This window comes from Agelaius tricolor, unplaced genomic scaffold, assembly GCF_023055355.1.
Source record: "Agelaius tricolor isolate 1412-34295 unplaced genomic scaffold, bAgeTri1.0.p SCAF_20, whole genome shotgun sequence".
NCBI lineage: Eukaryota > Metazoa > Chordata > Aves > Passeriformes > Icteridae > Agelaius > Agelaius tricolor.
Window position 1 is genome coordinate 479,437 of NW_027269280.1, and position 26,099 is coordinate 505,535.

At 47.2% G+C, this 26,099-nt stretch overlaps 1 protein-coding gene across 3 annotated transcripts; it reads left to right on the forward strand.

The window, feature by feature from the left end:
• The first annotated feature begins 2,616 nt into the window (after positions 1-2,616).
• STX2 (syntaxin 2) lies at positions 2,617-19,373 on the forward strand. 3 transcript variants are annotated; one of them, XM_071444924.1, is made up of 11 exons: positions 2,617-2,747; positions 9,198-9,269; positions 9,792-9,891; positions 11,292-11,366; positions 11,780-11,853; positions 12,086-12,194; positions 13,134-13,207; positions 13,307-13,444; positions 14,788-14,898; positions 15,939-15,999; positions 17,299-19,373. In XM_071444924.1, the coding sequence occupies exons 1-11, from the start codon at positions 2,718-2,720 to the stop codon at positions 17,451-17,453; spliced, it is 999 nt and encodes a 332-aa protein (XP_071301025.1). In that variant the 5' UTR covers positions 2,617-2,717; the 3' UTR covers positions 17,454-19,373. The 3 variants fall into 3 exon arrangements, with proteins under 3 accessions (XP_071301025.1, XP_071301023.1, XP_071301024.1); XM_071444922.1 differs by having other exon boundaries at positions 15,939-16,066; positions 17,299-17,438; XM_071444923.1 differs by lacking the exon at positions 15,939-15,999.
• Positions 19,374-26,099: the final 6,726 nt, after the last annotated feature.

Consider the following 26,099-nt stretch of genomic DNA (forward strand, 5'->3'; position numbering starts at 1 on the left):
TCGCTGCAGGCAGGCAGGAGGCACCGGCTGCAGCTGTTGGTGCCCTGATGCCCCTTCAGCTCCCTCATGGCTCCTCCAAGGACGCTCTCCACACCTCTGATGGCCTCGGTGGCCCTTGCTGGGCACATCCAGCACCCCACAGGCCTCACAGAGCGAGGGGCCAGCACTGCCTGCAGCACTCAGGGCTCCTCTCCCGGCTGGCCAGCAGTCACTGGGCAGGCTGGGCAGCTGGCCCTGGTGTCAGGAGCAGCTCCTGGGCACTGTGGTCACTGCCGAGCTGTCCTGCTGTGGGTGACACAGCCGCTCTGCCCGGCTCAGGGACCCTACTGCATCCACACAATCCCAGGAGGTGCTGTCGGTGGTGATGCTCTCTCTGCAGACAAAGTGAAAAAGGCATGTAGTTACTTAGATAAACTGTTCAAGTGCCTCCAGTGTGGCAGTGAGCCTCTTTACTAAAGAGGCTTTTACAGCAGGAGGGTTTAACGGAGCAGCTCTCAGGAACGATGCGCTGTGCTCTGAGGGGCTTTCCTTCAGTGTGCCTCAGGACTGGGATTCTCCATTCCTCATCCAAACTGACCTGCATTCACTAGAGTGCAGTAATGAAAGCAAAAGTTGTTCTGTAAGCCTTGCATTTAGAATAATTCTCCAAGATCTCAAAATTCTGTCCAAAGATCAGTGAAAAAAACTTGTTTAAAAACTGACTTTCAAAGAACATACAGGTTTTGCATATGTCTATAAATACCAAGCTCATGGGTTCACTCTGATTTTTAAGGCCTCTGGTATTTTTTTTAATCCAGTATACTTAAATGACTTTTATTATCTTTGCTGCTGTCCCCATAATCTAGAATAAATAAATGATATGTTTTTACATATATCTGAATGAACGTAATTGACAAGGAGAGTATTTCATGGCAGCTGATACATACAAATGTAGTTTATTTCTTGTTAATTTCCTTTGACATAGACACAAATTGTACACAAAGCTTTACAAGAGCGGCTGGCGTGTTCTGTAATTCTTGCTTATTGGATAGTGTAATGCCAATCCAAATATTGCATGAGATTTGCTTGGAAAAATCACTGGCACATTGAATTTGCCTTCCCTTTTTGAGAGGAGTTGGGTTTGTGTGGTTTCTAGCACTTCTGCTGAGCGCCTCTAGGTGTCAGGATTATTTTTTCAGAATATGCAACTCTTATTTTTCTCAGCACAATGCTATCCTGGTAAAACCCTTGTGAATTCCACCTCTTCTTTCGACAAACAGGAATGTGTTTATAAATAGGAGGCCATAAAGCCACATTAGTGGAGTTTGGCAGTTTTAAAGATGGGGGGAAGATATAAACATGGGGGGAAAAGCAATCTGTAACTGTGTATGTAACACTCACTGTGCTTTAGTTATTTCTTAATATTGTAAATTTATTAGTGAAATACATTTTCCCTGCAAGCTATCAACACTGTAATTTGGAATAATTAAAAAATCCATTATCATAGCATTTGAGCTCCTGGCAAACACCTATTTTATTGTTAAAAAGATAAATTACCATGTGGAATCGAGTTTTTAGCATCTGTTTCATCGGCATCCATAATTAAGCGTTCAGTTCAGAGGATGCACAAAACATCTGCTCCACATTCAGCAAAGGCAGCAAAACACTTCAGCGGTGTTAAATCACTGCCTAAAAGATTAGAGTCCGTGAGATCCGCAGGTAATCAGCAGAAGAATTACTTTTAAAAGGCCTTTACGTTTCCTGTATCTTAGGTCAGCTGTGGGCAGACTTAGCAAGTGTGGCACAGGTAAACACACAAAAGGCAGCAGGTCCAGAGCGTTTGGAGATGTGAGAAGGAGCATTGCCTTCCACAGCCCCTGCACGCTCTGCCCTACAAACCCTCGGGCCTTTCACACAAGCCTGGACCACCAAAAAATAACCAGACCACACTTGTTACAACTTCTCTCATGACAATCTCCCACAACCGAGTTACGATTCCTCATGGGATGGGAATTCCCTGGTGCGCACCGCAGCTCTCCCGCACCGAGGATTCCTCCGTGAGCCCCGCTCGTACAGACCCCTGTGGATGGCAGGAGTGCATCCACAGGCTCTGCAGTGCCCGCCCGCTCCGGAGCGGTGCCACACCGGTCGTGCCCGCCGCCTGCCCGCCCGCTCTGCCCGTGCCGCGGGGCCGGGCTGCCCGCCGTGTCCGTCCATCGTGCCCGTTTTGTGGGGCCGGGCTGCCCGCCGTGCCCCTTCCATCGTGCCCGTTCTGTGGGGCCGGGCTGCCCGCCGTGCCCGCTCCCCGTGCCCATGTAGCCGGGCCTGCTCTCGGCTCTCGGTGCCCGCTCCCCGTGCCCATTTAGCCGGGCCTGCTCTCGGTGCCCGCTCCCCGTGCCCGTTTAGCCGGGCCTGCTCTCGGCTCTCGGTGCCCGCTCCCCGCGCCCATTTAGCCGGGCCTGCCCCAGCTCTCGGTGCCCGCTCCCCGTGCCCGTTTAGCCGGGCCTGCTCTCGGCTCTCGGTGCCCGCTCCCCGCGCCCATGTAGCCGGGCCTGTCCCGGCTCTCGGTGCCCGCTCCCCTTGCCCAGGCAGCCGGGCCCGTTCCTCCCCTCACGTCACGGCGCCGGGCGGGGCGCGGGCCCGGGCCCGAGCGTGCGCGGTGGGCGGCCGGGCTGGCGGGCGGGCCCCGCGCAGGGAAGCAGCGCGGAGGGCGGCAGCGCCGCGGGGCCGCCGCGGGGATGAAGGACCGGCTGGCCGACCTGGCAGAGGTGGGCGCGGGGCCGGGGCGGCGGGCGGGCGGGCGGGCGGGATGGCGGCTCCGCGGGCCGGGCGGGCCCCGCTCCCGCCAGGATCCCGGGGCTCTGTGCCGCCCTCCGCGGTGTCTGCAGCGCGCCCTGCTCCGCTGCTCCCCGGCCGCTGCCGAGCGCCTCGGGCGGCGCTGAATTGCGCTGAATTGCGCTGAATTCCCCGGTGGTGCCGCGCCGGAGCCGCCCGGGCTGTGGCGGGGTGGGTCGGCCCGCCCGGCAGCTCCCGGGCCGTGATGCGGCAGGAAAGCGCTCTGCAAGCCTCATTTTCCGCGTGTTTACAAAATGGTAGCTGCCTCTGTTTATACGCTCTTTTCCTTTCCCCCACTTGTGCTTTGGAAACAGTATCCTAAAAAAGAAGGGAGAGTCTAGGGACAGGCAGCATCCGTCTGTCTGCAACAGGATATGGCTTGGGTAGAATAAAAGGATATTTGAGGGTTTTTGTTTTGGGTTTGTTTTGTTTCTTTCCTGAAAAGGAATGGAAATGGAGAACGCGCAGGAGTTCCTGTGATAGTCCCAGTACTCCACATATGTGTGGAAGTTGGGCTGTGTTGAGCTGCATTCGCGTCTGGGGCTCTTTCATTCTGGATCATAAAACACATTTTGGAAGCTCCATCTCTAGTGATGGAATTACCAGTCTCTTTGTCTTCCTCTCTGAAAGGGCGAATAGGCATTGGAAGAGTTTTAGGATTACTAAATTACAGTTTCTCTACCAGGAATGATGTTTTGGAGTCATGCCAAAACACCAGTGTCATTTCTTTCAGGTACAGTTATTCCCTTTCCAGGCTGTGGGAACATGTGCCAGATTTCGGTGCTGGTGCACACGTCCCAGATAGATGAGGCAGCCAGCAGTGATTCAAATTTGCTTTATATTTATAGTTCTGTACCCGCAGACTTAATCCTGTCCTGTGTCTGTAAATGGAAGAAACCAATTCCACACCCTGCCACACCCCCCACCGACAGGGCTGAAAGTGTTTAATGCAGCTGAACAGAGGAATTTGTAAGGCAGCTTTAGTATTTGACATCTGAAAACATTACTGCAGTGGGCTGCTTTTTAAATCTGTATGGGCCAGTATTCCTGAAGTGCTTCATGTGCTCATCAATGTCATTTCCACTGCAGAATTAATGAACACCTTAGAGACTTAAACATTTTCTTCTAATTAGGAAAATATTTGAACATGAAAGGAAGGTTAAAGTTACTGCAGATCTAGTCTATGTTTCATCACAATTAGAAGTGTGTAGTTGACCTGAAGTTTTGTAAAGTTGCATATCCAAGGGAGATGGATATTCCCATTTCCACGGGCAGCTCATTGAAGTAGCGGCTTCCATCTTACATCTTTATCAGAAATACCAAAAATATAATGATTTTGTGAAGTGGTTTTCCTTTTATAGGATGAATGCTTTGAACAGAGATGCCTGACACGTGGATGAGATGCTCTGAAAAGGAATTGCGAATCCAAAGAAATAACGTGTTAACTCTTGCTTGCCTGTTTTCCAAAGCGTTTAGGTTTATTAATGTAGTTTCATTGCATTGCATTTGGCTAACCATTAAGAGCAGAACATAGACATTGTGGTTTTCAAACAGGCCTAGGCCTGCAAAGGTTTCAGGAGTAGCTATGCCTCAGCTCTTTCCTTACCATGAGGGTTTCCTTGTTTCCTTTGGGCACACCTCACCTGGGTGAGGTGGGTCAGCTCTCTCCATCCCCACAGAGCCTCAGTGCTGCACAAGGGGTCCCAAGGATGCCAGCCTGCACTGGCCTGCTCTAACTGAGCACACCATTGCCTTCAGCAGAAATGCTCATTTCCCCTCTCCTCGTTTGTGTGCTCCTGCATTTTACTGGGCAGCCAGCAAAGCATTTTGCTGTTAGTTTTTCCTAGATCATTATAAGGAAGAGGGAGAAATGCTGCCTATCAATGTTTGTGGTTCATTGACACAACATTAACATAACTGCCAGATATTTTTGTCAGTGCACTGTGTTTAGGCTGTTAAACAGTTGCTGGAGAAAGAAGTGGTTGATGACATGCAGATTATATAGCCTTCAGATAATGCTGCTTCCTCTTGTTTTCTTGGCTCAGAGAAGTTTTGTAAACTATGTGCTTTTTGAGAAGACAGCCACCATAATTGTAATTGTTCAACTTCAGGGGGTTATTTTAATGTCATTTCTAAATTACTCTAAGCAGGCCCAAATTAACCTCTTTAAGCTGTTGGAATTGTCTTTTAATGCAATTAATGGGACAGTTGAGCAAATCCAGACTGGTTTTAGTTATTTTGAGCACAGTAAGTATAAGATAAAAAGGTTCTCTGATCCAATACACTGCTTTCAGTAGTGGTTTACAGTAGGTGTTTAGGGCAGAAGAAAGTGAGTAGTACCTAGCTGTGATGGCAAGATGTGCTCCCAGCCTTCAGTGGTTTGCTGTTCACAGACACAGGTCCACCTGAAAGGGCTCTAAAAGAGCTGAACAATCCAATCCATGTTCAGACCTTCAGCTAGCTTCAGGTATTACAAACAGACTGCCTTTTAAAGTCTGGTAATAAAACTTATTCATACTTCCTTGTTGTTCTGTCATTTCAGAGGGAGGTTAGACATAAACCTCTCTCTGCTCAAGCAGAGTGCTGGGTTAGATCTCAGCTTTGGGCTGCATTGTCCACATGGCTCCAAAATTTCCCCCTTGTGACGTGCTGAAGGGGATGCAGAGCTGTCTGCTGGAATCCAGTTTTCATGCTTGATAGGTGAATCATTTAAAATACTTGATTTTTATATTTCTTTACTCATGAGCGTTAATGAAGATCTGTTACGTGTAATGTTTGAAAAATGAGTCGTACATAGCAAGTTCATATTTGAAAAATGAGTCGTACACAGCAAGTTCTGCAAGTTCATCTCTGACTGCAGCTTTTTTAAGCAGGACCTGTGGCTGGACCAGAAGTGCGTTGATTTTTCCCTAAACCCTCTCTTGGCTGGTGTCTCAGTGGCCCCAGAGCTGTCGAGGAGCAGGTGGAATGCCTCGGTCACAGCGGCTGGGGCTGTGGAACGGGGTGGTGCAGAAGCAAGCCCAGGGTGAGGCCTGCAGCAGGAGGAGCCTGGCTGTTGTTCGTGCCCGGGTCAGCTGTGGCGGGAGGTGCTGAGGGTGAGCCCGTGCCCTCGGAGCACTGTGAGCTGCTTTACTGGGGCTGGCAGGGACTGACCTGCCCCTGCCCTCCTCGGCTGCTGGGGCACGAGGGTTCCTGGCACACGGGTACTGTGGGGAGAGGCTGTAGCTCTGGTGAGGTACTCCTGGGGGCTGCTTCCCGGGAGAATGGTCAGCTATGGCCAGCAGCCTGCCGCAGGAGCGAGCTGCACGTGATCTGCTCTGAGAAACTGCGGCCTTGGACGGAGCCTCAAGGGCAAGAACAGTCACGTTTTTCAGTCAAAAGCTGTTTCCAGTTCCAGAGGTCAGTCATTACCAAGAGATCTCCAGACTGGGTTATTTCTGCAGTTCTGTAAGGCAGTGGGAGTGACAGAAGCTTCATAAACCATCAGGATAGCTTCTGCTTGGAGCTGAGAAATGACATTGGTGAGAATCTCATGCTGAGGATTTCTGTAGTTTAACCCTGCTGGCAGCCAGAGCAGCACACGGCTGCTCCCTCGCTCGCCCCGGTGGCATGGGGCAGAATTCCAGAAGTGAGAGAACTCATGGATTGAGAATAAAGGCAGTTTAACTGGTAAAGTAAAAGCTGCACGCAAGCAAAGCAGGAAAAAGAATTCCTTCCTACTTCCAATGGGCAGAAAAGCAGAGCTGGCACACATAACAGTGGCTTGGGAGGACAATGCCTGAACACTAAAGGTGCCCCCCTTCCTTCCTGCTGCAGCTTCATGCACCGAGCATGATGCCATGTGCTCTGCAATGTCCCTTGGGTCCCCTGGGGACAGCTGCTCCCACCCGTGCCCCCAGCCCCCTTGGAGGGGAGCAGGAAAGGCCCTGCCTCTGTAGGTCTGTAATGAAATGTCCCTGTTCATCAGCCCTGGCCCGGCACAAATCCCAAACACAGCCCAAACACAGCCCGTGCCAGTGCTGGGGAGAGAGTTAACCCTGCCCCAGCCACAGCAGCACAAACCCTGCTGAGGCTGGATGGATTTCACAGTCCCTGAATGTTTATGGAGCTGGGTGTCCCAGACTTGGAGTCCCAAGGTCAAGGTATGAGCTGCAAACAGAGTTTATTAGATTGCACTTGGCATTGACGTGAGACTTTTTATCAGCTTCTTGTGATACTGCTTGTACGGGGGAGGTGAAGTCCAGGGAGAGCAGTGTGCTTCTGCTAAACTCCGATAAAAGGGAGTTCTTGGTCACATCAGTTGGAGAGAGTCAGCACATTAGCTGCATTTTAGGTAAGAGATGATTTAAGAATACAGAGAACAGAGGCTGACAGACTTCTCAGGTGTCTCAAGTGCTGATGACTGAGGTAGGCTGTCCATAAATCCTTGGACAAATTGATCTGTCAGTGGTATCACTGCCCCCAAGTGGGACAGTGAAATACACGTGGCACAGGCTGTGGGCTGGGAGTCATGGTCAGCTGCCTCCCAGCTGAGCATCTCCACATTTCTGAGTCACATTGCTGTCTTTCATTCATTCAGGATTCACTCAGGTGTTACTGATCTGATCCAACTAAAAGCTGACATTCTGAATCCCTTAGTAGGTGGTATTTTCATTATTTTTAGTTCAAATAGCTAAATACAGGATGCAGGTATGAACAAGCAGAAAAATTATCCTTTACCCAGTAAATACAAACATAGATAGTTCTTCTGCACAGATAATGAAATTAAGTGTATTTAAAGTGTAGCTCCTTTTTAAACATTAACTTAGAGCTTGAGGCTTGGTAGCAGTGCAGTCTTGGGAATGGTAAAGTTGTGGCTGACTCCTTGGGGCACAGACTTCCTCCCTTGTTTGTGTTGAGCAAGGCTGTTAATTGATGGCAATCTGTAAGGACAGATAATTGGAGTTCTGGCGCTATCTCCCAACATGAGTAAGTTACCAAGCCCTGGTGGTGGGTCCGGGAGGGCACTGACATCTCCTGCCCGTGTTTCTCCTGGGGCATCTTTGTTTCCCCAGAGCACAAACCCAGCTGGGCTCTGCCCCGGGGCTTTGTGCATTCCCTGCGTTTGCAGGAGAGGAGCTGGCACCGAGTCTGTAACTTCTCCCTGAGGGTTGGGCCACTCCTACATTGTGTTAATTGACAGTAACTTCTTTATAAGATAATAGCAGTGTTTGACACGGGATTAAATTCAGAATTGTCATGCAAACAATGCGTGTATCTCCCGTAATTTAAGAAAACCAGAACTAAACTTCTTGGGTAATAGGATCAGAGGTTAGGAGCAGAAAGTGGGTGTTAGGAGATCAGATGGCCTTGTAAGAAAAGAAAGGTGTCTTGTAATGAAAGTCCCTTAATGACAATTATCTTGTAGCTTGTTCTTTTCTAACAGATAACCTGTTGACTGTATGTTAAGGGTAACATTTTGTTCTAATTTTCACCCACTGCACTGCAAACAGTCTGTGCTCCAGGAGGGAATGAAAGAAGAGAAGGCTGAACTCTTTTCCTTCTATGATGCACATGAATTGTGTCTTTTCCTGTGATAGAAGCTGAGATCCGTGGGTTGGGCTGGGGAATGGGGCAGAGCCTGGGTGTCTCACCCATGTCAGGATGCATTTCTGGCTTGGTGCAGGCTGGGTGGGGCTGCCCTGGTGGGATTGGGGCATTTCTGGGTGTCTCACTCATGTCAGGATGCATTTCTGGCTTGGTGCAGGCTGACTGGGGCTGTCCTGGTGGGATTGGGGCATTTCTGGCGTGGTGCAGACTGACTGGGGCTGTCCTGGTAGGAATGGGGCATTTCTGGGTGTCTCACCCATGTCAGGATGCATTTCTGGCGTGGTGCAGACTGACTGGGGCTGTCCTGGTGGGGTTGGGGCATTTCTGGCGTGGTGCAGGCTGACTGGGGCTGCCCTGGTGGGATTGGGGCATTTCTGGCGTGGTGCAGACTGACTGGGGCTGCCCTGGTGGGATTGGGGCATTTCTGGCGTGGTGCAGACTGACTGGGGCTGTCCTGGTGGGATTGGGGCATTTCTGGCGTGGTGCAGACTGACTGGGGCTGCCCTGGTGCGGGCTGGCAGCGCTGGGCAGGGGCAGAGCTGGGCACGGGCTCTGTCCTGGCTGCCCTGGGCCGCTGCCCTTGGGGCACAGGGGCTCCCAGCACTCAGTCACTGCTCTCTAGGAGTCTCTTGACTCCTGGGGCCTCTCTGCTTGTTTGCTTTTAGATTGCAGCCCTTCCCTGGCTTTGCAGACTGGTGATGGAGATGTGTGTGCTGCAGCAGAGTGGCAGGGCTGGGGTTTCCTCAGAGCATGTCCTGGGGTCAGTGTCACAGATTTGTGCTTGTTTTTTACAGTATAAAGGAAATGAAGATGGGGAGACAGTTATCATTGAGAAAGACCATTTTATGGATGACTTCTTCCAACAGGTAAAGTTACAGTTTTCACCTGGATTGAAGACTGAGTATTTCTTCTCTGTGCCTTTTAATTTCAGTAAATAAATTTCAGTTAATTTCAGGTTTAACAATTCATCTACACATCCTCCCCAGTATGGTTGATAATTATATGCCAAAACAAATGTTGCTAATGCTTTGTTAGTTTATTTCAGGGTATTTTCTGTGTTTATTGCAGAGAAATGTTTTTAATTTGCTGTCAACAAGAAATTTGCCAATGAAATTTTGAAATAGTTTTTTATTAGGAATATTAGCACTTGAGTTTTTGGCCATTCAGAATATATTTGCTATTACCAATACTGGGTTTTAGTTTAAAAAAAATAATTACAGACTGTTTAAATGTTGACATTTCTGTTGGGATTTCTTTCTGATGAAATCTACTACTACTTACAGATGAAATAGTTTGGGTTTTATTAGCAGGGGTTTTTTTGGTTTTTTTAAAAAAGATTTCCCCTAAATTATTCTAATGTCTTCTTTGTCATATTTCTCTTCCTCTAGGTTGAGGAAATCAGAAATAACATAGCAAAAATAGCACAAAATGTGGAAGAAGTGAAGAAGCAGCACAGCATTATCCTGTCAGCACCAAATCCTGAAGGAAGTGAGCAATAATTTTTAAGATGTCACATAAGTGTGGCTAGATACTCTGAAATATTGTTTGCATATTTTAGCTGTCCATAAGAATAGAACTTCAGATGTTCAGAATGCAAAATGTAACGCTAAGTAAACATTTTCATTTTTAATTTGAATTAATACTTTCATTTGTTTATTTTGACCTTTTAAAAGTATAATTTGAAAAAATGTCTGTTCAGAATATTTCTTGTGTCATCCAAACCTTTCCTATACCAAAACTCAGTTTAATATGGGTGTTTTCCTTCTGAAGCAGAGAGGTTGCTTAGGTTTCTTCTAATCTGTGGAAATGCTGAAGTTGTCAGCTGCAGTTTGTGCTGTCAGATCTTTATTCCTGCGTGGGGCCAGGGTCCTGTGTGGCACCAGAGCCAGCTGCTCTGCAGTGCTGCCAGTTCCACGTGCAATTCCACTGCAGAGCTTGCAGTTCCACGTGCAGCCCCATTTTCAGAGGCTTTAGCCCAGAGCTGGAAGTGCAGTTGTGCTTTCCCATACAGAACTGGGAAGTTCAGGGCCCCTGCCCAGAGCTTGGCCCTGTCCCTGGCCCAGCCTTGTCTGTGCTCCTGGGCAGGGCTCAGAGAAAAGGGAACAAAAGATGCTGAGGTGTTTGTTGTGTGAATGTTGCAATGCTGCCTTGCCAGTTATCTTGTGACTTCATCTCAGTGGTGGAAACTGAATTTGGGGTGTTATTTTGTCCTGTTTTCCTTGGTGGGTGTTTGCATTCCCACAGCTGATTTTGCAGCTGCTTTTTCAGGGTCTCAGGTTTAACCAGGGCCCACCTGGCTGTTCAATGGCAGCACCTGTGAGCAGTGTGTGTTCTGGGGGATGAGCACAGCTCCCCGTGTTCTGGGGATGTGCACAGCTCCCCATGTTCCTGTTCTTGGGGATGTGCACAGCTCCCCATGTTCTGGGGGATGAGCACAGCTCCCCGTGTTCTGGGGATGAGCACAGCTCCCTGTGAATGCTCTGCTGGAAGCCTCAGAATGTCCCAGGTGCTGCCTGGCACAGGCGTGTCACTGACTGTCAAAGCACTGCACACGTGGGACACAGCACTCACAGAAAAGGGGAGAAAAATCCCTGCTTTCACCTGCACTTACAACTCAGGAGCATTCAACTTCTGACTAGCAAATTGGCATTACCCTGAAAGTGTTAACAAAACTGTTTGTCACCTGGTTTAGTTGAAGATTTGGTAATCATAATACTGCCTAGGTGTAAGCCTGTCATGAGAAGGAAGCACTTGATGGTTGCTGTTACAAAAACAGCAATTTAGGAGTTGTACTGAATGAAATTCTGAGATTACAAGGTGGATTTGTAGACTTGCTGACTTACTATAATCAATCATTAACGGTTCAAAAAAATATATTTTTTTAAAAGGAACAAAGGAAGAACTTGAAGAACTAAATGAGGAAATCAAGAAGATTGCTAATAAAATCCGGGCCAGGTTAAAGGGTAAGCTGTGAGGACAAGTGAAACTCCTTGCTTTCAGAAATTACCTAGAAAATGTCAATGCAAAGTAATTCCTCCATAGAGAAATGTCTTCTGCACCTGAAGTGCTTTTTGGGGAGATGATATTTTGGAAGAAGATTAACTTTAACTACAAAATGACACCTTTAAAAATTTTTTCCAGTGTAATGGACAGTAATGTGACTCTGTTAAGAGTATGATTGAAGCAGTTACTGTGTTTAAAGATCTCTACCAATTACCACAATTATTTTAAAATTTTACTGGTATATGCCACCCCTCTTCCCTGAAATGCTACATGTCTCTGGGGAACTTGTATTTAAAAAGTAATAATAATATTTACAAAGCAATTGAGCTGTTAAATAACTGACACTGACTCTGTACTCTTGTGTTGTTCCCAGCTATCGAGCAGAGCTTTGATCAGGGTGAAAATGCCAATCGGACATCAGTGGACCTCAGGATCAGAAAAACACAGGTAGGCTCCCTGCAGCCTAAAGAAAATCAGGGGGTTCTGTGGAGAATGAGTTTAAGTGCCCTGAACTCATGTCAGAGCTCCTGTGCTGCTCTGTAGGGCTGCGAGTGCCACTGGGAGGTGCTGTGCAGAGCTGTTGCTGTGTGACAGAAATGGCCCTTTCTGACACCCCTGTCTGTCCCTGCTGTCCCTCCCTGATGCTCTGTCCCTGTGTCTGTCCCCCTGTCCCCTGCAGCACTCGGTGCTGGCACACAAGTTTGTGGAGGTGATGACCGAGTACAACGAGACGCAGACGCTGTTCCGGGAGCGCAGCAAGGGCCGCATCCAGAGGCAGCTGGAGATCAGTGAGTGACCCTGGCTGCCCCAAAACCGACCTGTTACTTGTTCAAACCAACCAGTTACACTTGTTGGTAGTGCCCCCTTGTTCAAACCAACCAGTTACACTTGTTGGTAGTGCCCCCTTGTTCAAACCAACCAGTTACTTGTAATGCCCCCTTGTTCAAACAAACCAGTTACTTGCTGGTAGTGCCCCCTTGTTCAAACCAACCAGTTACTTGTTGGTAGTGCCCCCTTGTTCCTTATCCATCAGTGTATAAAGCCTCAGAGATCTTGGACAGCATCTCACAGCGTGTGAGAGAAAAGAAACAATTTTACTGCATGGCACAAACTCCTTGATGTTACTCTTTTCAGAACAGCTGTAAAGAAAAGAGAGAAAACTCAATAATTTCCTTTAGATTGAAAATTATTAAAGAAATTATCTTTTTCCTTTGCTTCATTTACTTCCAATGTTGCAACTTTAAATGAAGCATTAAGAAAAGCTGCATTCTGAAACAGCAAGTGTTATTAAAAGCCATTCCAAAATTAACATGCCTAACGGGATAACAGCTCTTTTTATGTGGTTCCATTTTTGTCTACAAGGACACTTCATCTGGCATGAAATCAGTGCTGCTGTTATATGTGCTTTAATCATTTGTTGACTGAGTCACATATGACTTGCTTCCAATTCATTATTAGGAGTATTTAGAAAGGTTCCTGACTTTACTGTGAAGCACAGTGGAAAGCGTCTTGGAAAGTGTCTCTACCTTGGAAAGTGTCTAAAAAGTGCCTAAAATTAGTCTTTTTTTTTTTTAAATGCTCTGTAGAAATTACTATATACATTGCTGAAATGGGGAATGCTAACAGGGGAACTGGCAAATTACAAGAAAATTTTACTTTTCAAAGTAAAAAATGTGCTTTTCAAGTTTGTCATTAGCCTCTCCTGCTAATTGTTGTTTTTATCCTAGCCGGCAAGACCACCACTGATGAGGAGCTGGAGGAGATGCTGGAGAGCGGTAATCCTTCCATTTTCACCTCTGATGTACGTATTTCTGGGCCATCGCCTGTCGCTGCCCTGCTGCCTGCTCCCGGAGGCTGCTGGTGCTCAGGCTGTCCCTGTGTCCCTGTGTCCCTGTCCCAGATCATTTCAGACTCGCAGATCACCCGGCAGGCCCTGAACGAGATCGAGTCCCGGCACAAGGACATCATGAGGCTGGAGTCCAGCATCCGGGAGCTGCACGAGCTGTTCATGGACATGGCCATGTTTGTGGAGACGCAGGTACGTGGGGCTGGCCTGGCCTCGCTCCTCCCGTGCCATGGGCAGAGCAGCTGATGAAGTTCAGGTAGTGCAGATTTAGAGTGACTCTGTGATTCTAGACTGTGATTAAAGTACATGGAAATCAATTTAGGATGTTCCTTGTTTTGTTGTGGACAAATTGACCATCTCAATGTCCTTATCCTTTCAGTAACTGACCACAGACTTGCCTTCCAGTCTGTATATTTAATATTTTTTCCAATTTGATTAATTGCAATATGCTGGAACACCTCTGGGCATGTTTAAGTAAGAAAACCTATCTTGTGGAATTGTGTTGTTAATTCCTTGGGGATTTTGGGTTCTCAGCCTCAGTGGAATAAGATGTGTGTCAGCAAGGCTGTGTGCACCTTGCACCTCATGCTGAAGTGCAGTTCTGTGTTCACCAACATGAATGTAAAGGGCTTGACAAGTCCTTCAAGTATTCATAGGCTTTGTCTTGACATGTACATAAATCTGTTCTACTTTTAGTCTTTAAATACCAATTATCCAACAAAAGTATTCTTAACCTTGATGTTAAAATGGTTTGACTTCTGCAGGAAAGAGAAAAGAATAGTGTTAAAGAGAAACTTGCCTGAAAAGCAAGTTAGAGGAGCTTGCCTGTTTTTGTGATTGGGTTTTGTTCTAGAAGTCCTTTGTTGTTTTGATATGAAATGTACAGCCAAGAGAAATTGGTAGCAGGTTTCTTTTGAATTACACACAAACTGAAGTTACTTGTGCATCATTCTGTAATGCTTTGCTGTTTCCTGCTGCTGATTATTTCTTCTGCTGGACAGAGACCCAGGTAACAGATTTGCTGTCATCCTTCACCAGTCCTCCATTTCACTGCCCAACGCCATTGCTCATAATTGGTTTGAGTTTGTCATGCCCTGACACCCCAGTCCCCGAGCAGCTCACATGTGTGTCCTCCCCGACAGCTGAGGGACCTTGTGTGGAGGCAGGGGGTGTCCCCCTGTCCCCCTGCAGCCTCTCAGGGTTCTGATCCCAGTGTGCCACTCAGCTGTGGCTGCTGGGGCCTCCCTCCCTCGCTCCCTGCACACCAGGGATGTTTGCAGGTGCTCTCTTCTGTTCTGCACAGAGAGAAACTCACCTGCCCTGCTCATGAGCGTTCCTGGTTCCTCAGAGCTGGCAGCCCTTGCTTCTCATTCCCTTCGTCCTTCACATCCCAGCCAGAACAAATGTCATCCCCAGTGTGTGCATCATTGACTGTGGAAGTAGTTCTTGATGTTCTAGAGCCTTTCTTTTAGATTGATTAAACAAAGATCTGTGCATTCCAATAACTTGGTTTTCCTTCAAAATTCCATTTTAAGGGAGAAATGATCAACAACATAGAGAAGAACGTGATGAATGCCACAGATTATGTGGAGCATGCAAAGGAAGAGACAAAGAAGGCAGTTAAATATCAAAGCAAAGCACGCAGGGTATGTTGTCTTTCTGTCATTGTGCTTGGCACTATTTTAATGTAGCACAGCAGCATTTCCAATGTGAATGGCTTTGCTGTAGTTAATACTGAAAATTTATAATACCAGCAGAGGACAGACACTTCTGGGACTGTGAGAACAGATCATGCACACCTAAGGGTTTTTCACAGTTTTCCACTCAGAACTGCTATTACAGAGTGTAAAACCCCAAAAGAAGAATTAATGTATGATTTCAGTGGATAAATTCCCATCTTTTTCTTATCAGCTTTCACAATACCTTAAGTTATTCAGATTCTAAATATCCTTAAAAGTTTCTGGCTGTTTATCACAAGTGAACTTACCTGAATTTAAAGCTATAAAATCAATTTGGTAGCAGAAAAAATTAAAAGTGATTTTGCTGAATAGGCTTATTTTTTAAAAATTCTGCTTCGATTTTTAATGATTTCAGATAAATTAGGGGAATCTTCCCTCTGGAAAGGGTGTGGCATTGTGCCAGACACTGAATTTGTGGAGGGCTTGATTTCAAAGGAAGGTTCTGGCACTTTCCAGGGCATTTGCTTTGTCTTGGTATCTTTCTTCCCATCAGCCACCAAGTAATATATTCTGATATCAGACTACTAAGTAGTTTATTTTTGCATTCCAATTTCCCCTTTTGATGTGCTGTGCAATTGGGTGAGGCTCATTCTGGTGAGCTGGATTTGAGGGAATAATTCATTTTCTATAGATGGAGATCCACCCAGAGATAACACACCTGATCCCTTAGAAAAGATCTTTTCAGTGTGTTCAAAGAGCCCAATTAATGTCCATGTAAATGGGGCTTGTGTCCTCTCTGATGACTGTACAGGCATTAATCCATGAGTTTACCTGTTTAAAAACCTTAATTCTTACATTTGCAAGATTATACAGATAAATTTATCTCAATTTAAGAATATGGAAGGCTTTAATGAAAGTGCTTGTGGATCTAAAAACTGCTTGAAAAATTGAACATAAATGCAAGTGTTAATGTGCCTAATATTTACACTGCCTTGTTTTTTTGACAGAAAATGGTGATAATTATCATTGTGTCAGTGGTGTTGATTGCCATAGTAGCTCTAATAATTGGTTTGTCTGTGGGTATTCGGTGATGCTTGGATAACCTCAGCATGCATGGCTTCCTGCCACTGTGGCAGTAAGTAACTAATCAACTAATTTCTAATTTGGCTCTTGTGTTCTCTGTCTCGTTCTGCTCCCCCTTCCTGTCCGCCCAGTGCCCTGGTGTCCCTGCTCTGTCACCCTGCAGGACCCTGGCAGGTCCTGTGTGTGCTGTGGCTGTGCAGGGACCCTGCTGGGACCTGCCAGGGCACTCAGAGCAGGAGGTGGCAGCCAGCAGCCAGGGCTGGCTCCCAGCTCTTGCAGTTACTGCTTTTGTGCTGAAGTTCACATCAGCAACACTCTGGAATACTAAGGACACTTGGGACTTGATCCAGTGGGGATTTCTGTGGGTTTAAGTAGAGCTTTTAGATGTCTGCAGCCATGAACTTGGTATTATGGCTTGGAGAACATCTTCCATTTCTTACTTTGAAGCTGTTTATTAATGCTAGCCTAATGAAACAGTGGGAGATGATAACAGTGTGTTTAGGACATGGGATTTGTCTCAGTGTCCGTGTTGTTCTGTAGTGAAGTCCCATTTCCCACCCAGACAGTGCCTGGCCAGGCTAAGCAGGCAGTAGCAGCTCGCTGCTGTGGTGGGTGCAGCAGAATGCAGCTTGCAGCATGCCCAGAGCTGCACCCAGAGCACCAGGAGCAGGGCCCAGTTCAGGCAGCTCATCAGAAATTCCCATTTCTGTACTAACACCTTTAACATCCACAAGGTTTGTGGTTGGGGGCTGGAGATCCTTCTCAGCTCTGGTGTGCGGGAGGGGGGCAGAATTCATGTGTCATTACCTGCAGTCAGGAACAGCTGCCCCAGCCACACCCTGAAGCATTTGCACAGCAGCATCTCTCCTTTTTTAACCCTTCAGCTCTCTGAGCCAGTGCCCACAGAGTTTTTACTGACCTGGTGAGTTCCACTCAGGTGCAGCTGTAAGGGCTTGAGCAGGCTGCAAATATTTGTCCAAGGAGGGTGGCAGTGAGCAGCGACTTAGAGTTGACCTACATCTGTCTGTAATGATGTTTGCAGGAGTTGGGCATGAGTAATAGCCAATATTCTGTACAGGGACATAGGGAAATGTTGCACAGATGCTCTGTCCTGGGACTATGGCTACATGTGTGTTAGAAACAGGAAATCATAGCAGTGATTACTGCTTAGGAAGAAAATCCCAGCACTCAGCCGGGGTGTCAGTCTTGCTGTGGCTCTGAATATATTTCATTCTGTTTCTGACAAAGTATTTCAATCTTAACTTTTCTCTTTTTTCCCTGCAGAAATTGATGTTCATAATAATATGTGTAACTGTATTGCTTCTGATACTTGGAATTATCCTAGCAACAACTCTGTCCTAGCAAGCACATTCCAAGAGTTACCAAACTTCAGGAACTCCAAAACATCTTCAGTGAAACCAAACCTTTTCCACAGATGATGCCTTACCACGATGACCTGTCACTAATGGCTAAAAGTGAAAGCAGAATCACTCTTAATGTTTACTCACAAATGAAGATCAGAATGTATCAGGGGGTGTGTGGATTTTACAGCATAAACTAGACACTTGTGAGACTGAAACTTGGTTTTGACCTAAAGTAACTTCGGGTTTTTTCACATCTCAGTGTTACAGTTGCAGTAGGGAGTTGAGAGACAATATATTGAGTTTTGAGCGTTTGGCTTTTTTTTCCTATTGCTAACCTAACTCTAATCATGACTTTAAGTACCTTGCCAGTGCTGCCTTTGTTAGCACTTTTGTGAATATTTTTATGAGATGTAGCCTTGTGTTTAAGTGTATTAATTATTTAGTCACCTTAACCTATTTAAACCTTATGCTTTTTCTCCAACAAGTGCTAAAATACCTTATCCTGAAAGGACTACTCCTTTAACTGCCTAGTGCATTACTTGAGAAGAAAAACGAAAAAAAGCTTTTTTACACTTGCCAGTTTTTTAATTTTTTCTGTCAAGGTTAACTGCTTTAAATGCTTCCTTCATGGTTAATAAAAAGTTAGTTGCAACATTTCTGGAAAAAGCATACAGCTCTGAAATGCTGAATTTGCACTTGGGCAGGTAATTTTACAGGTAGTTCTTGTGCAAAGGAAACATGGATCAGTTTAGCCTTATTGCTTACATGAATATGACAAAAATGACTTTGTAAAGCCAAATCAAGTTTTCTTGTTCTGGAGTTTGCTAATGTTGATGTATGAATATAACACAGGGGGATGAGCTCCCCCAGAAGAGTCTGAAACTTAATACAAACTAAGACACTGATTTGTTATGAAATATGTGTGGCTATAACATGGATGAAGTGTTTTGGTGTACACATGCCTTTGTAATGCCAGCTTGCACCACTTGAAAGCTTCAGAGAATTCAAATGTACCCAAATAACTGCATTTAGTGTTACAGGTTATTTTTGTATTTTTGTGTGTAAAATATTTGTAACTTGGGTTTGTGACTCCTCGTTGTTTAAGCATATCCATGTAGATATGTAGATACTTTTACACTCTAAGAGAAGTAGAGGAGAGGATGATTTGTGCCTTTTTAAACATAATCTAAACTGTACTCATCAATGTGTTCAGATATTCAGCTCTCATGCTGACTTGCAGTAACTCAGTCCTACCAGTTTAGAGTCCTTAAACTTAGGTTTTGTTGGAAGTGTCTGAGATCAAAGTTACTCAGTAAGGGAGAATTCAGGCTTCACAAAATTCAGCAAAGTTTACAGTTCCTCTTGTGTGTATGAATATTCCTGCTTTGCTGTCCAGGTATACTGTGAATATGCTGGAGCTATTCAGATGTCAAACCTGTTTAAAGAAGAAAACAATATTGTTATTATCATTATTATTGTTATTATTATTATTGGTCTCTTTTCAAGTCAGCCATAAAGAAGTCGCTTGAAAAACTCGGCTTCAACAATGAACAAATTTCTTTTACCTCTGAGTCCAGAATGCTCACTGATGTTTGGGAGGAAGTTTACATGCAAAGTAAGGAAGGATTGGTTGCCTTAATGCTCATTCTAGGTAAATATCTTTTATTCTGTAGTTTTCTAGATTTTTATCAGTAAATATTATTTATACAGATATGCAAATTAGATGGGGGGAAATCACTCCTGCTGTTTTCCAGCTGGTTATGTAAACTGACCCTCAGAATCCTGTCCTGTTGAATTTTTCTCTCTGTAATGCAGTAATCTGCCCATCAAGACCAGAAATTGGAATAGGCTACTCCACAGTTTTTACTTCTTGTTGAACAGCTGCCTCAATGAGTTTGTTTTAAAGCAAAACAGACCTTTTCACATGGGCCTCTTTGTTTGGAGGTCGGAGGGGAGTAAATCTCTAACCTATGCACTAATAAACTCATCCAGCGAGCCTGCTGTGTCTACTTTGTGTCCCTGCTGTTCCTGGCGCCCCAGGAATGCTCCAGAGTGTTGGCACTGGCTTACAGCAAACACAGGGTAAGGTGGCATCTTCTCTGCAGCTTCTTAGCAAGAGAGGTGTGGAGATAATTGTGAAGAAAACAATGGCATATGTTAATTTGAGCTGTGCCCATGGGGAAGATTTTAAGAGAAGTGTCAATGTAAGAAACCCTGAGGCTGCAATGAGTGAGTGCTCTCTTCATACAGAAATAATTGTGGCAGCTCCTGGGACAGTCTGACAGCAGTGAGGTTTTTGGGGTTTTACATGGAGAAGGGGGAAAGCAAAGCCTCTGGCTGCTGGCAGGGGTCAGCCAAAGCCATTGCACTCAGAGCTCCCTCCCAGCCTGTGCCCTTCGTGCTGCAAATTTCAATGGGTCGGGAAGGCTCTCAGGAAACACAATTCATTCTAGCTGTGTTCTTCCAGGCTTCCCTGGGATTTCTGAGTCCAGCACAGACCAGTCTGGGCCTGAGTGCAGAGAGAAGCTCTGGGCTCTGGAGTGTATTTAGTGAGAGCAATTGAGCTCCAGTCCCCTCTGCAGCATCAGCTGAGAGCTGCAAGCACGGGAGCCTGGCTGAGCAGCCAGCAGCTGAAGGAAGAAATACAAATACACACATTAAAAAATCCCAACAAACTGCTCCTAACCGTCTGAAAAGCTGCAAAAAAACCATTTCAAAACATCCTGGGTTCCAATCAGTTCATACAAGCACACACTGCATTTCCAGCTCACACGCTTGCTCTGCTCTTGATTTTCCCTTTTGGCAATTTATTCAGAGTAGAGTTAGTGGGTAGAATCTCAGAGGAGAATAAAAGCCAGTGTTTTGAGAACTAATGAAGTAATTATCTAAAGCATTATTTACAATGATTATTTAGAAGATAATGAGACCCTTTAATTATGTTTGTTCTGCATAGCTGGCCGTTCAATAATTCAGGATGTTGCCATACAATTTTCTCTGTTTACTTTGCACATTTTTTGTTTAGGAAAACGTCACATTTTGGTGCTGTGTGTGAAGCACAGATCTGGGCCCTCTTCTGGGCATTGTTTGTCACATGAAGATCACTGCTCAGCTGGGCTGCCCAGGGCCTTTTGGGCTCGGGCTTCTGCCGAGGGACAGAAGAAATGAAGGGGGAAATGCAGCTGCACCTGTGAAAGGCTGCTCTGGCTTCATTCCTGTGAACTGGAATATTTCCATACATTCATTACTCCTCTGATGTTCCTGTCAGCATTCCTCTCACTGGAGCTGAAGCCTGACTTGCAGTTTATTTTCATTTTGGGAGCTGTGATGAGGATGTTTCAAATGTGAGGGTTTTAAAAAGAGCTCATTAGTGCAGGGGAAATTCAGAGCATCATTAACATTTCAGTAGCTAATAACAATTTCACCGCAGCTGTGAACGGGCTGCCAAAACAAACAATTCTCCTTAAGGATAAAGGAGTGGAGGCTTCTGCTGCGAGCTCCTGCCTGCAGCAGGGAGGGGAGCACGGTCAGACACCACGAGGGACCCCGGGGGCTCATTCAGGGTCAAACCAGGGATGTGCCACTGCTCCAGGAGCTGCTGCAGGGAGGCTGAGCTCCCCTCAGCCCTGCCCCTCTGAGCAAGCAGCACAGGGAGGAGAACATCGGGATGTCACTGGAGTGCATTTAAAATGGGTAACCCAGCACCTTCTGAGCACCACAAAAGTTACAGTTCAAAGGGGTTACTAAGCAAGGCAGGGTTAGCTTTCATATGGCTGCCCTGCAAAACACCTGACAGAAATGCATTAGTACAATTAATTGTGGATAAAGTGAGATTCTGAAATACCTGCACAAGTGCAAATGAGCTGCTTCAGTTCAGAAATCCCACCAGCACCTCCAAAGCTTAGGGGTGAGAGGAGAGAAGGAAAGGAAAAGGAAAGAGAAAGGGAAAGGAGCAAGACTTTGGTCAGGCAGAGGCTGGAATCCCAGTGCCAGCCTCTCACAGAGAAGGTGTGCAGAGAAATGAATGTATGGCAATGTTCACAGGAGGGCCTGGGGCTGTCAGCTCACTCTGGGTGTCTGGTGGGGCTGGGCTGGGCTGGCTTTGGGAAGCAGCAACGTGTTTATCCCCACAACAAATAATCCACAGCAAGGATTTAGTTCAGGGTTTGCGTCTCTCTCCTGGGTTTCCCATGGGGCTTGCCTGGCCTGTTTTTATTCTTTATTCTATTATTATATCAATTTTTATTTATTAATAATATGTTTTATTATTATTCCCTACACCTGATATCACCATTTGTGGGGAACTGGTGTTACTGTCCCAGTGCAAACATCCTAAACATCCATTGTTTAAAAAAATCACAGATCCTTTCCATGTCCCCACATTACAAACCAGTCCCTGCCTCCTGGGCTGCCCACCCAGAGCTACACTGATTTTAAATAAATTCATTTGCATGTGTGGAGGGTGCATTTAGATCCTCCTACAGTGCAGAGCTATTTCTCACCACATATTCACACAGTGAATGAGGCTATTCCTCAATAGCCACTGAGGGCAGGGTTTAAAAAAGTTCACCTGAAATTAGGTTCAGAACCACTGCAGGAAAACCACAGCAAGATGAACAGTGGGTTTTAAAGGGCCCAGCAGGACAGGGAGAGAAGGGGAGGTGTGAAATGGGGAGAGAGAGATGTTAACCTATGCCATGGAGAGAGAGAAGGGCACCTGTGCCATGGAGAGGGAGAAGGGCACCTGTGCCATGGAGAGAGAAGGGCACCTGTGCCATGGGCAGAGAAGGGCACCTGTGCCATGGGGAGAGAGAAGGGCACCTGTGCCATGGGCAGAGAAGGGCACCTGTGCCATGGAGACAGAGAAGGGCACCTGTGCCATGGGCAGAGAAGGGCACCTGTGCCATGGGGAGAGAGAAGGGCACCTGTGCCATGGAGAGAGAAGGGCACCTGTGCCATGGGGAGAGAGAAGGGCACCTGTGCCATGGAGACAGAGAAGGGCACCTGTGCCATGGAGAGAGAGAAGGGAACCTGTGCCATGGGCAGAGAAGGGCACCTGTGCCATGGGCAGAGAAGGGCACCTGTGCCATGGAGACAGAGAAGGGCACCTGTGCCATGGAGAGAGAAGGGCACCTGTGCCATGGGGAGAGAAGGGCACCTGTGCCATGGGGAGGGAAGGGCACCTGTGCCATGGGCAGAGAAGGGCACCTGTGCCATGGAGACAGAGAAGGGCACCTGTGCCATGGGCAGAGAAGGGCACCTGTGCCATGGAGACAGAGAAGGGCACCTGTGCCATGGGCAGAGAAGGGCACCTGTGCCATGGAGACAGAGAAGGGAACCTGTGCCATGGGCAGAGAAGGGCACCTGTGCCATGGGCAGAGAAGGGCACCTGTGCCATGGAGACAGAGAAGGGCACCTGTGCCATGGAGAGAGAGAAGGGCACCTGTGCCATGGGCAGAGAAGGGCACCTGTGCCATGCAGAGCTGGGCTTTGGGAGCAGTCTGGGGTTCAGGAATCCTGCCCTGCTCCCATCCAGCCCTGCCTGCCCAGCAGCCTGGGGACAGCTCTGCCAGGCCCAGGCTGACAGCTGGGCACACTTGTGCTCCCTTGACTTTGCAGCTATTTATAGAGAGATTTTGTCAGAGTTCCCATTTCTGCAGTTCCCCCTAATGGGTTTTTGGGCATGGTTTTCCTTCCAATGTGAGGCAAATAAAACCATGGAACAAACCAGGCTTAGAAACAAAACATCAGCTCACAGGACAATAAAATGCAGCAAGTGTTGACATGTATTTTTAATCACAGCTAATGTATTTATGTTTTTAATCCCTAAAATAACAGAAATTACTATAAACTTCAGGTGAGATTTAAGAAAATAAAGGCAAAATCTCAGTTGCCCTGCAATCCAGCTGGGTTCCCCAGTCCACCCTAGAGCTGGGCTTAGATTCCATATCTGCTTTCCATGCTTTGCCTCCTCAAAGCAGGTTCATTGCTAAGGCAAGCATGTGCTGACAGAGTGACTCAGCCCTGTGGGCCAGGATGCTTTTCTTGGGTTTCCATTGAGCATTCTTTTCATCCTACACAGACATAAATAAGTGCCCTTGATGACTTCCCTACCATTTATACTAGAAAAGTGAATGTGGCATTATTTTAATTGCATTTAAAATCTTTTCTGTGCTTAAAGTGGAGCTGTTTTATTAACACCGAGTTCTGCCCTCACACCCTGGCACCCAGAGTGCCACAGCACAGTGCAGTAATGCACAGCAGGAAAAGGAGAGCTGGACTGAATTGCTGTAAATGATCAGTAATTGGATAATTCTGAGATCTGACTAGAGAAAAGAACAAACTCCAAACTCCTTTTCCAAAGAGACCATTGTGCTGCAAGGTTCACCCTCCCTCCAGCGTGAGATCCACACTCAGTGGGACTGAGCCCCGTCCTGCTGGCCAAGCAGAGCCAGCCTGACTCACAGGGAGAGAGAGAAGCTCAAAATAAGGGTGGTGTGCCTGGAAAAAAGAGATCTCACTCTCTGTTTACCCTGTGGGAGCGGTCTTGGTTACACAAGATTAAATGTTATGTAAAGTGAGAGAGCAGCTGCTCTGCCAGTGCCTGCAGCCTGCACAGAGTGAGGGGCAGGGGCATCTCACAGGGCAGCAGGGAGGATCTGCATCCCCTGGGCCAGCAGAGAGAAACCAGCCCTGGGTAAGGAGAGAGGAACCAGCCCTGCTCAGCATCCCTGGGCCAGGAGAGGGGAACCAGCCCTGGGCAATGAGAGGGGAACCAGCCCTGCTCAGCATCCCTGGGCCAGGAGAGGGGAACCAGCCCTGTTCAATGTGTCCCTGGGCCAGCAGAGAGGAACCAGCCCTGCTCAGTGTCCCTGAACCCAGGAGAGAGACACCAATTACACCAGTAACTCTTTGCAGTTTTTGGAGTTATGTTGTGAGAGTTAGCCAGTAACTACCCCACTATGACTTATCTTCTTGACTCCTCTAATTGGAGTTATTTACTGCTTGTATTGTAAGACATTAAATTTAAAATATTGGCCGGTTTGAAGTGGTCCCCCAACAACAACAACAAAAAACAAAAAACAAACAAACCAAAAAAAACCCAACAAAAAAAAATGAGATGCTGATGTTAAATGCCTTTTTGCCTTTTGTGATGATTCTGGAGCATTTGTCTGCACGTGTGGCTTGTGTGAGGGGGGATCAGCTTCTTTCCAAAGCCTGAGGCTGGCAGGGAGGAAGGCAGCAATGAGGACAAGCCCAGGATGCCTGGAGACGGAGGCACGGCCCCATCTGCCTGCAGAGACATCAGAGAAATTGGAAATTGCTTTTGCCGTGGCTTTGGGTGCCTCAGTGAGAGCCAGCTGTACCTGATGTCTGCTGTGATTCCTCTTTTCTGCTCACTAATGGATCCCCTCTCCAGAGCTTCCAGTGCTTCTCCCTTTGGTGGATACAAACACGAATGCTTTAAAAAAATCAATAAACACTTAAGTGTTTGGCGGCTCTCAGGATTTTACTGGAGCCTTTACTCAACAGTTTAATGCCTGATAGAAGAAAGGCACCAGTTAATGTTCATCTGCAGAGTTAGCAGCTATAACACACCTCAGGCTGGCTCTGCTTTTCTGACTCCTCATTCACAACAAAGTCAGTGTTTCCCTTGCACAGAGCTGTGCTGGCAGAGCTGCCTGAGGCAGGAGCAGTTGGTGCCCAGATCCCAGTTTGGGGCAGAACTGGGATTTCCATAACTGAAAATTTAGAGGTTTGTGGCTTTAAAGATGGAGTCAGTGTGAGCTGGGGCAGCGGGCACAGCTGAAACTCGGTCACCTCAGGGACCCCTGCCCATGGCTGGGCTGGGATGGGATGAGATGAGATGAGATGAGATGAGATGAGATGAGATGAGCTGGGCTGAACGGAACTGGGCTGAACTGAGCTGGGCTGGGCTGGGCTGAACTGAACTGGGCTGAGTTGGGCTGGGCTGGGCTTGGTGCTGCGGGCAGGCACGGATCGGTTCGGCATGGATCAGTTCCGAACGGGCTGTGAGCCCGGCACGGATCGGTTCGGCACGGATCGGTTCAGCACGGATCGGTTCAGCACGGATCGGTTCAGCACGGATCTGTTCAGCACGGATCGGTTCAGCACGGATCGGTTCAGCACGGATCGGCCCGGCACGGATCGGCTCAGCACGGATCGGTTCAGCACGGATTGGTTCAGCACGGATCGGTTCAGCACGGATCGGCCCGGCACGGATCGGTTCAGCACGGATCGGTTCGGCACGGATCTGTTCAGCACGGATCGGTTCAGCACGGATCGGTTCGGCACGGATCGGTTCAGCACAGATCTGTTCAGCACGGATCTGTTCAGCACGGATCGGTTCAGCACGGATCGGTTCAGCACGGATCTGTTCAGCACGGATCGGTTCGGCACGGATCTGTTCAGCACGGATCGGTTCAGCACGGATCGGTTCGGCACGGATCGGTTCAGCACAGATCTGTTCAGCACGGATCTGTTCAGCACGGATCTGTTCAGCACGGATCGGTTCAGCACGGATCGGTTCGGCACGGATCGGTTCAGCACGGATCGGTTCGGCACGGATCTGTTCAGCACGGATCGGTTCGGCACGGATCGGTTCAGCACGGATCGGTTCGGCACGGATCGGTTCAGCACGGATCGGTTCGGCACGGATCGGTTCAGCACGGATCGGTTCAGCACGGATCGGTTCGGCACGGA